At 44.6% G+C, this 12,098-nt stretch overlaps 1 protein-coding gene across 3 annotated transcripts in view; it reads right to left on the reverse strand.

Annotated features, from left to right (window-relative positions):
- Window positions 1-4,358: 4,358 nt before the first annotated feature.
- Window positions 4,359-12,098, reverse strand: part of itsn1 (intersectin 1 (SH3 domain protein)) — a 38,767-nt gene continuing 31,027 nt past the window's right edge. The window contains exons 33-46 of one of the 3 annotated variants that reach the window (XM_078793898.1): window positions 11,845-11,951; window positions 11,660-11,761; window positions 10,631-10,712; window positions 10,445-10,543; window positions 10,290-10,373; window positions 10,100-10,183; window positions 9,884-10,015; window positions 9,646-9,726; window positions 7,966-8,087; window positions 7,819-7,901; window positions 7,667-7,750; window positions 7,535-7,599; window positions 6,232-6,340; window positions 4,359-5,611 (exon numbers count right to left, since the gene is read on the reverse strand). In XM_078793898.1, the coding sequence (XP_078650024.1) occupies window positions 5,463-5,611; window positions 6,232-6,340; window positions 7,535-7,599; window positions 7,667-7,750; window positions 7,819-7,901; window positions 7,966-8,087; window positions 9,646-9,726; window positions 9,884-10,015; window positions 10,100-10,183; window positions 10,290-10,373; window positions 10,445-10,543; window positions 10,631-10,712; window positions 11,660-11,761; window positions 11,845-11,951 (1,383 nt within the window). In that variant the 3' untranslated portion in view covers window positions 4,359-5,462. The remainder of the gene's footprint in view (window positions 5,612-6,231; window positions 6,341-7,534; window positions 7,600-7,666; window positions 7,751-7,818; window positions 7,902-7,965; window positions 8,088-9,645; window positions 9,727-9,883; window positions 10,016-10,099; window positions 10,184-10,289; window positions 10,374-10,444; window positions 10,544-10,630; window positions 10,713-11,659; window positions 11,762-11,844; window positions 11,952-12,098) is intronic. The other 2 variants (XM_078793899.1, XM_058064622.2) reach the window with 2 other exon arrangements.

Consider the following 12,098-nt stretch of genomic DNA (forward strand, 5'->3'; position numbering starts at 1 on the left):
ACTCCAATCCAATTCCATGCTTGTCATGTATGGAGGACCATTTTAATGCCAAAAACGGCCACGAGGTGACACAAGAGCATTGGGCAGCGATCATGACAGGAAGGAGAAAGACACGTGGCAGGAAGAGGAAGCCCATGCATAAAGTTAATGGAAAGTTAACATAAATAGTTAATGGTGTTATATTGGTAAATAAATTGGTAGTTTGAATTGTTTTAAAGTGTTTTCGAAGTCGTCTTTGGAAAATGTCTCGGAAAGAAAAACATAATATTTAAACTCCTATCCATCCATCTTCTTCCACTAATCCAAGGTCAGGAGGGCAGCGGCCTAAGCGGGCAAACCCAGACTTCCCCACATCCCGAGACGTTCCCAGGCCTGTTGGGCGACAGAGTCTCTCTGATGTGTCCTCCTACTGGTCGGGAGGTGCCCTGAACACCTCCCGAGGGACCTCATCAATGCGGAGGAGCAGTGGTTCCAGTCCAAGTTTCTCCCAGATGACAGGACTTTGTCACCAAACATGGGACATTGAAAGGTGTAAGAAGGTTTTATTATCTGACCTTGGCAGTCCTATTGGTATTGGGGCACGTACTCCAAGTAGCTGCTGTGCTGCTATGGAGCCCAGGAGAACCAGAGGATAGAGCAACAGGAGCCACTCAGTGTGGCCCAGCAGGGTGCACTGTATTGGGGCATGTACTCCAAGTAGCTGCTGTGCTGCTATGGAGCCCAGGAGAACCAGAGGATAGAGCAACAGGAGCCACTCAGTGTGGCCCAGCAGGGTGCACTGTATTGGGGCATGTACTCCAAGTAGCTGCTGTGCTGCTATGGAGCCCAGGAGAACCAGAGGATAGAGAGACAGGAGCCACTCGGCGTGGCCCAGCAAGGTGCACTATATTCGGGCACGTACTCCAAGTAGCTGCTGTGCTGCTATGGAGCCCAGGAGAACCAGAGGATAGAGTGACAGAAGTCACTCGGTGTGGCCCAGCAAGGTGCACTGTATTCAGGCACACGCTCCGATCAGCCGGGGTGCCGCCACGGAGGTCTCTGGGTGATGAAGTCTTTTGTGTACTCGGGGGGGGGGGGGGGGGGGGGGATCTTCCGCTCATCGTATGTGGTACAACTAGCACGTGAAGTGTTTTCCTCGGAAAGTCTGAGGAATCTGAGGATTCGTTCACCTGCACAGTACGGCCAATGTTTGATTTTTTTGGATGTTATCAGATTTCTCTGTATGACATCACAATTCCCTCATGATTCTCATGCACCCCGAGTATTTATGTAAGTATATTTGCGCGGTCAAACATCATGTTGGCAGCGAATAGGACGTAAAAACGAGGGGCCGGGATTACATGAGGAACATGTTGTGTTTTTTGGCTTCCGGTCAAGGAGCGATGTTGAAAAGAGTTAGAAAAACGACTTTGGCTCTCATCCTGCTGACATGTCTCTGGAATGCTCCATAAAAATGTCATGTTGACAGCAAAGACCATCACATGCCAGGAACATTTCAGATTACCGCAATCCAAAGTGCGGCAAACTACCCACACATTGTTCACATGTCCCGTCACGTCGACTGGTTGGAGCGCTTACATTCAGAAACACTTGAGAAAAAGTAGTCTCTGTATTTTTCAGACTTCACACTAACTGTCCTAGCACCTGTTGTCAAGATACCCAATTCAGTTTTTGCCATTTTGGATTATTATTGATAATCTCCAGTGTGGTTTGCCAAGGGCAGAGGTTCGCTTTTAGTCCTGGTCCACTCCAATACAAACTAGGTCACTCCTTTAATCTGCCCATGCAGAGTCGTGTACTATAGCAGCCTTTTCATTCCATAAACCTGCAGAGTGGCCGCACAGGGAAAACACAGTCAGGGAGCCAAGCAAATCCCAAAAGACATGACACGCCACTTGTGAAGCAAAAGAAGTCAGGAACTCAAATGACTACTGGCAGATGTCTTTGGAGGCTTTAGTAGGAATATGCTGCGTAAAAGGCACCGTAATAAGATAGACGTCAAAAAGCTGGAGGCTGCACTTTAGCCAATGATGACATGAATCAAAAAGTGTGTAGATGGTAAAAACATTGACATAAATTATTATAAACTGCAGGTAAACACAATTCTATCTCTGTCAGGGCGTGTTTAAAAAAGCATTAATTGGAAAATACTTTTCTTATAATAACTGTGACGTGAAAGATGAAGTCTGACTGGATGGCCTTGCAGTGTTTTACTCTGCTTCCCCCTGGTGGTCAAAGCAGAGTATCACACTTCCATGAAGCTGTTTACTCCAATGCGACACATTCATCCATTTTCGACCGCTTATCCTCACTACTGTGGGGGTATGCTGGAGCCTATCCCAGGTGTCTTCCGGCAAGAGGCGAGGTACACCCTTGCCAGCCAATCACAGGGCGCATATAGACAAACAACTATTCACACCAACATTCATACCCAAGCAGAGATTCGAACCCAGATCTTCTGGATCTGACTGTGTGGCCGACATGCTAACAGTCAGATCTATCAGTCTGGAAAAAGGTTAGAAAGCCATTTCTAAACCTTTGGGACTCCAGCAAACCACAGTGAGAGCTATTATCCACAAATGGCCAAAACACAAAAAGGTTCCCCCCATTCCCCTAGTGAGGACAAGTGAGGACAAGCAGCTTGTGAGGACAAATGGCTAGTGACGACTAGTGAGGACTAGTGAGGACAAGCGCCTCATGTGGACAAGCGACTAGTGAGGACAAACGGCTCGTGAGGACAAGCGGCTGGCTCATGAGGACTAGTGAGGACAAGCAGCTACATGCTAATAGTCATATCTATCAGTCTGGGAAAGATTATAAGGCCATTTCTAAACCTTTGGGACTCCAGCAAACCACAGTGAGAGCTATTATCCACAAATGGCCAAAACACAAAACACCTTCCCAGGAGGGGCCAGCCAGACAAAATGACCTCAAGAACTCAGCGACAACTCATCCGAGAGGTCACAAAAGACCCACAACAACATCCAAAGAACCACAGGCCTCACTCACCTCAGTTAAGGTCAGTGGTCATGACTCGACCATAAGAAAGACACTGGGCAAAGATGCCATCTTGTGTGGTAGGTTCCCCCCATCCCCTGGATCAGAAGAGTGTTGTTTCAGCACCTTGGTAAAAATGCAATTTCCCGACAATCGCAGACCTGAAAAAGGATGAAGATGGACCTTCGGAAAAGTTTGGGTTCTACCGGGGCCCCACAGGCGTACAAATAACAGGCTAACTCACGGATGGAAACATTTTCCTTCAACACAAATCAGGTGCCTATTGAATAGCAGGCTGGAGATATTAGCTAGTGAGGACAAGCGGCTAGTGAGGACTAGTGAGGACAAACGTCTCACGAGGACAAGTGGCTAGTGAGGACTAGTGAGGACAAGTGAGGAAAAGTGAGGACAAGCGACTCGTGAGGACAAGTGGCTAGTGAGGACAAGTGAGGACAAACAGCTGGTGAAGGACAACTAAGGACAAGCGGCTGGCTGATGAGGACAGGTGGCTAGTGAGGACTACTGAGGACAAGCCGCTCGTGAGGACAAGTAAGGACAAGCGTTTCACAAGGACAAGTGGCTAGTGAGGACAAGCGCTTCACAAGGACAAGTGGCTAGTGAGGACAAGCGCCTCATGAGGACAAGTGGCTAGTGAGGACAAGTAAGGACAAGCGCCTAATGAGGACAAGCGGCTAGTGAGGACAAGTGAGGACAAGTGAGGACAAGCGGCTCGTGAGGACAAACGGCTGGTGAGGACAACTAAGGACAAGTGGCTAGTGAGGACTAGTGAGGACTAGTGAGGACTACTGAGGACAAGCGGCTCGTGAGGACGAGTAAGGACAAGCGCCTCATGGGGACAAGCGGCCCGTGAGGACAAGTAAGAACAAGCGTTTGATGAGGACAAGTGGCTAGTGAGGACAAATGACTAGTGAGGACAAGCGGCCCGTGAGGACAATTAAGAACAAGCGTTTCATGAGGACAAGTGGCTAGTGAGGACAAATGACTAGTGAGGACAAGCGGCCCGTGAGGACAAGTAAGAACAAGCGTTTCATGAGGACAAGTGGCTAGTGAGGACAAGTGAAGATAAGCGCCTCATGAGGACGAGCGGCTAGTGAGCATAAACGGCTTGTGAGGACAAGTGTCTCACAAGGACAAGTGGCTAGTGAGGACTAGTGAGGACAAGTGAAGACAAGCGGCTAGTGAGGACAAACAGCTAGTAAGGACAAGCGTCTCATGAGGACTAGTGAAGACAAGCAGCTCGTGAGGACAAATGGCTAGTGAGGACTAGTGAGGACAAGTAAGGACAAGCGTCTCACAAGGACAAATGGCTAGTGAGGACTAGTGAGGACAAGTAAGGACAAGCGTCTCACAAGGACAAATGGCTAGTGAGGACTAGTCAGGACAAGCGGCTCACGAGGACAAGTGTGCTCCTTGATGGTCTTTTACTGGTTTTCATGTTGACTGAAAGGGAAGTAGGCCTGTGCGTTGGTCCAACTGGAGTTTATTGACACTGAAAAGACAGTACAGGTACATGATAGCTGATATATTAACTCTCAGTAGTATTTATACACAAGCCAGGAGGCGGACAGTAAGAAGGGGTCCAAAGTGATTTGGATGACTTCTTAGTAGAGTCTACGGAGCAAGATGAGGGATGTGGGGGGGGGCTCAAGACAGTTCTAGGATTGTTTCAGTCTACACCATCTCACACACACACACACACACACACACACACACATACTGACGTCTGATTGGACAGTGGCTGGTCACTAAGGTAACGGTTGTTGTGTCATATCCACTTTAGGTTTAGGTTTGGGGGGGGGGGTGTTGTTGTCTGAGCAGCGACGTCCACAGTGGCAGCTCTCAGCAGCAACATAAGGTCAGAGGTCAGATGTGGGATGTAAAAAAAATATCTAAAAAAAACTAAAAACACAACATTAAAAAAAAGGTACCAAAATGTTCCCTGGGGGGGGGCCAAAGCTCAGCCACAAAGTTTGTTTTCTTTTTTTTTTTTAAACGCTTGTTTTCTAGTAGCATTGTTAGCATAGCATCATTGAACCTGTACACGTGTGGCACTTTAAGAACATGACATGACCGGACTCTTTTAAAAAGGTCTGTTCCAGTCCAGACCACGACCTAATACTCACACACACACGGGGACACAGGGACACGAGGACTGGGACTGTCACTGGAGGAAGACAAGCAGCCAAGAGACGGAGCAGGACCAGACCGTCTAACCAGCTTGTCCCCTCAAACATCAGCTTTGTTGGGGTTTTCTCTGAAGAAGGAACGTGAGTGGAATGAAATATTGCAGTCATGTCCTGGTCCAAAACAGACCCTGAAGGTTTGCAAGCTGCCGTGATCCAACTTCGTTCCGGGTCATTTCCTTTGCGGTCCATCAATAACTGAATAAAAGTAGCACGACCCCCAGCCGGACAATCCGGTTTAAGTCCCGTGTGGTCCGAATCTCACGGCTCCTCGAAGAGCTGGAGGTCCAGTCTGACCACGATCTCACCGGTGGGAACCTCGTGGAGCAGCAAGCGCTTGGTGATGGGCCCTTTGGAGCCCTGGTCCTTCTTGATTTCTGCCAGTCGGATCTCCGTCCTGCCCAAGAAGTCTGAGGGGACAAAACACACGGACCACCTTCATTTTGGACACGGTTTCTTCCAGCCGGAACCATCCATCCGCCCATCCATCTCATATATATTAATATAATAATAATAATATTATAATAATAATATAATAATATTCTCTATTCATATCCTCCAAATATTTCAGCTTCCAATGATGTTGAAATGACGACTTCAACATGTACTGTATATACACGTATGTAATTTATCTATTTCATATTTATTATTGCTTTAATACTTCAAGCCTATGTGAATAAAATGATATTCAAATATTACAAGTTTACTGTGGTACTTTTTCCTTATTAGAAACCAACTTTTGTCTGTGAATATTTGGACTTTATTCTCATACAGTTACAGCTGGTTGTTCCATTTTCCAACTAAACTTCCTTTTTTTCTTGTAATGATGACTCTATTCCCATAATATTGGACTTTATTGTTACTATTATAACGTACAATAGTAACCAATTATATTCATTGTTGGTTTTCATAATGTCACTACAAGTTCAAAAAAAAAAATACATTTCTTAGATTTCAAATTTAAGTTGGCAAAATGACTCGGTTATTGTAAAATAAATGTGTTAGATTACAACTTTTTTTGAGCTCTGACCGTCAGGTGAGAACTGGTCCCGCTCGAAGACAGTCACACACAGGACGTCCTGTTCCAGGTCCTTAATGAAAAACTGACAGTTGGAGTTCCACTTGGGATTCAACGTGTCCTGCAACAACATCATCGAGTCATCAACGTGAGCACATCTGTAGAATTAAACTATGATGGGAAGGAGTAGGAACAGAGTAGGACATGTGGACCCTGAAGACCTGAACCTGAATTTTGGGAAATGTAAAATGGTGGAAGAATTGGATATTGTTAAGACTGTCAAAGTGGTTAACCAACATATTCTAGAAAACCTCTTTACAGTCTTTCTATATGCATTAGAGCCCTATAGACATGAAATAACACCCCTATAGTCACCTTTACACTCCTATAGAGTTGACATAATAAGAGAAAATATGACATATAAGACACAGAAAACTTGTTTAAGACCTTGTACATATGGATTTTAAACATTATTAGAGCCATCTAGACATGAAATAACACCTCTATAGTCACATCGACACTTCTATTACCCAATAGAGTAGACATAATAGGAGAAAATATGACATATAAGACACAGAAAACATGTTTAAGACCTTCTACATATGGATTTTAAACATTATTAGAGCCCTCTAGACCTGAACTAACACCCCTATAGTCACCTTCACACCCCTATTACCCAATAGAGTAGACATAATAAGAGAAAATGTGACATACAAGACACAGAAAACTTGTTTAAGACCTTGTACATATTGATTTTAAACATTATTCAAGCCCTCAAGAGATGAAATAACACCCCTATAGTCTCCTTTACACTCTTATTGCCCAAGGTAGTAGACATAAGAGAAAATAAGACATACAAGGCACAGACAACTTGTTTAAGACCTTCTACATATGGATTTTAAACATTATTAGAACCCTCTAGACCTGAAATAACACCCCTATAGTCATCTTTACACTCTTATTACCCAATAGAGTAGAAATAATAAGAGAACATAAAACATACAAGACACAGAAAACTTGTTTAAGACTTTCTACATATGGATTTTAAACATTATTAGAACCCTCTAGACCTGAAATAACACCCCTATAGTCATCTTTACACTCTTATTACCCAATAGAGTAGAAATAATAAGAGAACATAAGACATACAAGACACAGAAAACTTGTTTAAGACTTTCTACATATGGATTTTAAACATTATTAGAACCCTCTAGACCTGAACTAACACCCCTATAGTCACCTTCACACTCTTACTGCCCAAGGTAGTAGTCATAATAAGAGAAAATAAGACATACAAGAGGTATAGGGTTGCTACCTGCAGGGTTTTGGTGATGTGGCATTGGGAGCCCATGGTCACCTCACAGTAGGGGTTACTTTTTCCTGCAACACCAAAAAGCCTCATCAACATCTTGGTTTGCCACAGAAAGGCCACACAAGCCCTCGTTACCGTGAGAGCGACACGGTTTGAGCTCGATTCCCTCCACGATGTTCACCATCAGCCTTCCGATGCCCGTCGCCCTCTGGGAACGCACTGAGTGAGGGGGCGGAGTTAAGGTTAGACACAAAAAAGGCCACAAAGAAACGCAACAAAAGGGATACCGAGATAAGCTTTCTCTCGCTTCTTCTTCTCCGTCTCGATGAAGAGCTCCGAGGCCGCCTTAATCTTCTGGACCCACGCCGTCCTGCACACACGGTGAACGCGTCACATGACAGGTCAATGTCTGCAGCATCTGTGGCGACGCTCACCGCTCGTTGATGCTCTCGGCTCTCAGCGTGTAAACCCTGTCGATGTGGGAGATGTGGAAGAGAGGCTCGTCTCCCGAAGGGTCCGTCGGAAGCTTCACCAACACTTCGTTGAGGAAGATGGGCTGGGGGTGGGGGCAGACCACAGATCCCTTAATGTGCATCCCAAGACCCTCTTTAGTATATTCATTCATCAATACTACCATCAATAATGGTGGCTGATTGGCGGCAGACTAAGGTCTATTAAGTCAAAACTGATGGAAAAATGTGTGGTATGCAGTATTCTGACCACTAGGCGGCAGTAATGATGCTGAGATGAGATGACAAGATGTTTGCATTTGATAAGAGATGGCTGTGGCTCCTTTCCCTGTATCCCTCCACAGCACCACAGCAGGGGGGGGGGGCAGCGTGCAGGAGTGTTTTGCAGTTTTGAACACAGCACAGTTCCAAATGTCAAACATGGAATAGTTCATGGTGTTATATTTGCAAATAAAGTGTTATTTTCATGTAAAACTACCATCATTTGTTGTACTGCTGATTAAGATAAGATAAGGGAAATTTATAATACACAATATAAAAAAATAAACAATATAAACAACCCAAGTATTAACAAATCAACAATTTTACCCAGAGTTATATACAAATACAGTTTGCAGATAATATGAAATGAGATGAAATATATGACCAGTCTATACACTACGAGATCTTGCTAGTGAGTTAATATGAGGCATTATAGAAATACTTCACTTAGAACTTAATATATTGCACTTAGCGCCTTAATATTGAACGTGGAGAACAAAGTATTACTAAAGAACAGAAAAAGGTAGACGCTTTCTTGTGGTAGGTTCCGTCTTTATGACGCCATACAAGACAATATTCTACCTGCCTTTTAGACCAGTCAAGATGGTCTAAAAAGGCCGCTACTGGGGGGGGGGTGTCTTTAGAGAAATGTCTGGTACCGAATGAGTGGACTGAAATAAATGAATAATTGATGTAAGTCATCTCTTTGGCCTATTTTCATATTGAGGTAGATGGGGATCTGCAACATGGCCAAGCTAATATCAACAAGACAAAATCCTATCAAATATGTCAAAATGGTATTTTTATATACTATATTTTATATATTTTCATTTGAGAATGGATTTCAGCGCATGAGGACCTGGTATCGGAAGTATCGATATGTCAGTATCGATCCACAACACCACATGAAGTCAGCCGTGGCATGAAAGGAAAATAAACGTTCTCCTCCGATCCTGTGTGGAAGTGGTAAACTTTTGGCTTCATAAGTTTGAAATGCATTCAAGGCTAACTGGTTAGCTTGCTAGCTAGCAGCCGTCTCAGGCACTGTTGGCAACTCTGTAAGAAAAGTAGCTACTAGCCGGGAGTAGATGTCATCATGTTAACGTTAACATCTATCAACATTAACACTTATTAACGTTGAATCCTATATCACAGAACTTCATTTAACACGGTCGTGTCTGGAAGGAATTGAGCGCTATAAACAAGGGGCGGCTATAGCTAAAGGCCAACAAATCCAAATCCTCAATGATGATGAGACGGTAAATCAAATGAAAGAGGAACATCTTTAGAAGAACATTGGATAAAGAAAGGGTTTATATATTCAACCTGCAGACAGGAAGTCAAAGCCGCCATGATAAAAGTGTGTACGTGATATTGTCTCACCGTCTTGTACATGCGGTACTGCAGGTGTGTTTTGGACGAGAAGACTTTGTCCGAGCCAGAAGAACCCAAAGGTTTGGTCACCTGATGGATGCAATGAAAGTCAGGACACTATGTTCCGTTACAGCGCTGCAGCTTGTGGTTCTCCATTTTCCAGGAAACACCAAGGTTGCATCAACACCATGCATGATCACGACAGAGCGATAGAAGTAGAAGTTGTATGGTAGGCGAGGATCCTGACCTGTGTGAGCAGCAGGAAGTCGTTGAAGAGGAAGCCGTAGAGCTCCTTGCTGCTTTTGGCTTTGAAAAGTTTGCCGCTGTGAAGGAACTTCCTGGGACCCAAACAGTTGGTGACCGAGTTGAAGACCAGTTGCTGAAAGAGAACACGTAGCAATAAATATATTTTTGCTATTAGACGAATATGGTGCCAAACGGAAACCCAGCCAAGATAGAGAACCTCAGAAAGGCCTTCACACTGAACATGAGCTTGGATCCACTCCAGACGATCAGAGTTCTCCTTCTCTCTCACGCCCTCGTTGACCTAAACACAACCGAGACCTGCATCACTGGTTCACAGTTCCAAGTACAAGGAGAACGTTCTGCTGCAGCTCCAAGGTGGCGTGCTCGCCAATTGTTGCCGCTCTCACCTGAGAGCACAGCTCCTCTGCCTTCTCCAGAGCAGCTTTCAGGTGACTGTGGTCGGGATGAGACTCTGGGGTGTTTTCCAAGATCTGTTGGTGACAGAGAGCAGGAGGATCAGCTAGTGTGTGTGTGTGTGTGTGTGTAAGGAGCTCACACGTACGTTCTTGATGATGAGCGGGTAGCGTGTGACTCTTTGCATGGGTTTAAGCAGAAAGCTGGACAAAGGCATTCCCTTGCATCGAGGGTCCATGGCTAACCTCTGCCCAGAGACAACAGACAAGATGGCTCCTCGGTGCCTTCTGGACAACTTTCATCAACTTACTGAACAGATGAGATGCACGGATACCTTGAGAAAGTCTTTGATTTCCGGGTTGTCGTCCGTTTTCTGCTGAATCAGCGTGGCCCCATTCAGCTGACATGAGCAGAACCTGCAGCCACATTGACAACAGTAATGGTAATGGTTTTATTTCATTTGAACATGCATCAGATTACAATTGAATGCATCACATAATCAGTTCACAGTTCCACATGTCCAAAAGGAGTAGGAAAAAGCAAAGCTGATTAAATCCTACCCCTCCATCTGGTAACTTACATTTGTTCACTTCCTGCTTTCCATAATACAGTTTAAGGTTTTTTTTGTTTGTTTTGTTTTTTTGTTTTTTTTTTGTTTTGTTTTGTTTTTAATTATTGGATTATTTGGATGTTTTTCATGTTCGAAATAAACAAAAAAAATTTTTTTAAAAAGAATGAACCATGTGTGAAATATGCCTTTAGTTGGGTTTTGTAGTGTAATTAATTCATGCGGATCATGTCAAGCCACACCTCCGGACGCAAGCATAGTCTGGTGTCCACACCAGGCTATGCGTGTGACTATGAGTGTGGCGCTCTTATATAACTTCATCCCGACCCCAACAGTGGTGTCATTCCAACACCGTGTGTCTCCACCAACATCTCTGGTCGATACCAGTCGATAACGATACTTCCTATACTTTCTCACTGTCATAGGACAACTGCGAGATGCATTCACGGACACTCCAAAAATGAAAGCTCTGTACTGCGCTCTGTACTGACGGAGAATTTGCTGCAGGAAATGCATAGAAAGCAGCAGTGGAGTTCAATATCCCACTACAGATGATGATGATGATGATAAGTGGATCAAGGTGGAGACAGGAACCTGACCATTTAAGCCTGGTGACGTCACCATATGTAAATTAGATGAGTGTATTTCTTTTGGCTCATACTGATGAGGTCTCTCATTTACCGTATGCCTTAATCTAGAACCATTTACAACTTTTTGAAATATTCATATCAAAATTGTGTCCATGAATGTACACTTTGTGTACACGTGGAAAAGTGTTTGTATGCGTGAGGTCACCTGATGTACGGCTGCATGTGCGGCAGCTGATTGGTCAGGATGTCGCCAATCATCTTCACCGGCATGCGGTCGCCTGACATCTTCTTCCTCACCCTCAGAGCCCTGGGGACATCACGTTTGCTCGGGTGATACGTAAGTCAAAGTACAGCACGTTCAATACTGTGGTACGCGTCATTGTGGTTTACTTGAGCAGCTTGATGTTGCACATGATGAGCTCCTTCCAGTTGACGAAGATCATGGCCACCTCCTTCTCGCTCAGCAGCTCACACTCCAGCAGAGGCTTGTGGAAGATCTGCACAGGAAGTCCAAATGCAGGTGCAGGATATAGATTAATTTAAACAAAACCCAAAACATAGTATGCAAGTCGCTCTGGAGTATAAGTAGCAGGACCAGCCAAACCATGAAAAAAGTGCAACTTATAGTTGGGGCAATACCTACA

This window comes from Doryrhamphus excisus, linkage group LG10, assembly GCF_037039965.1.
Source record: "Doryrhamphus excisus strain RoL-2023G ecotype Guam linkage group LG10, RoL_Dexc_Guam_v1.1, whole genome shotgun sequence".
Lineage (NCBI taxonomy): Eukaryota > Metazoa > Chordata > Actinopteri > Syngnathiformes > Syngnathidae > Doryrhamphus > Doryrhamphus excisus.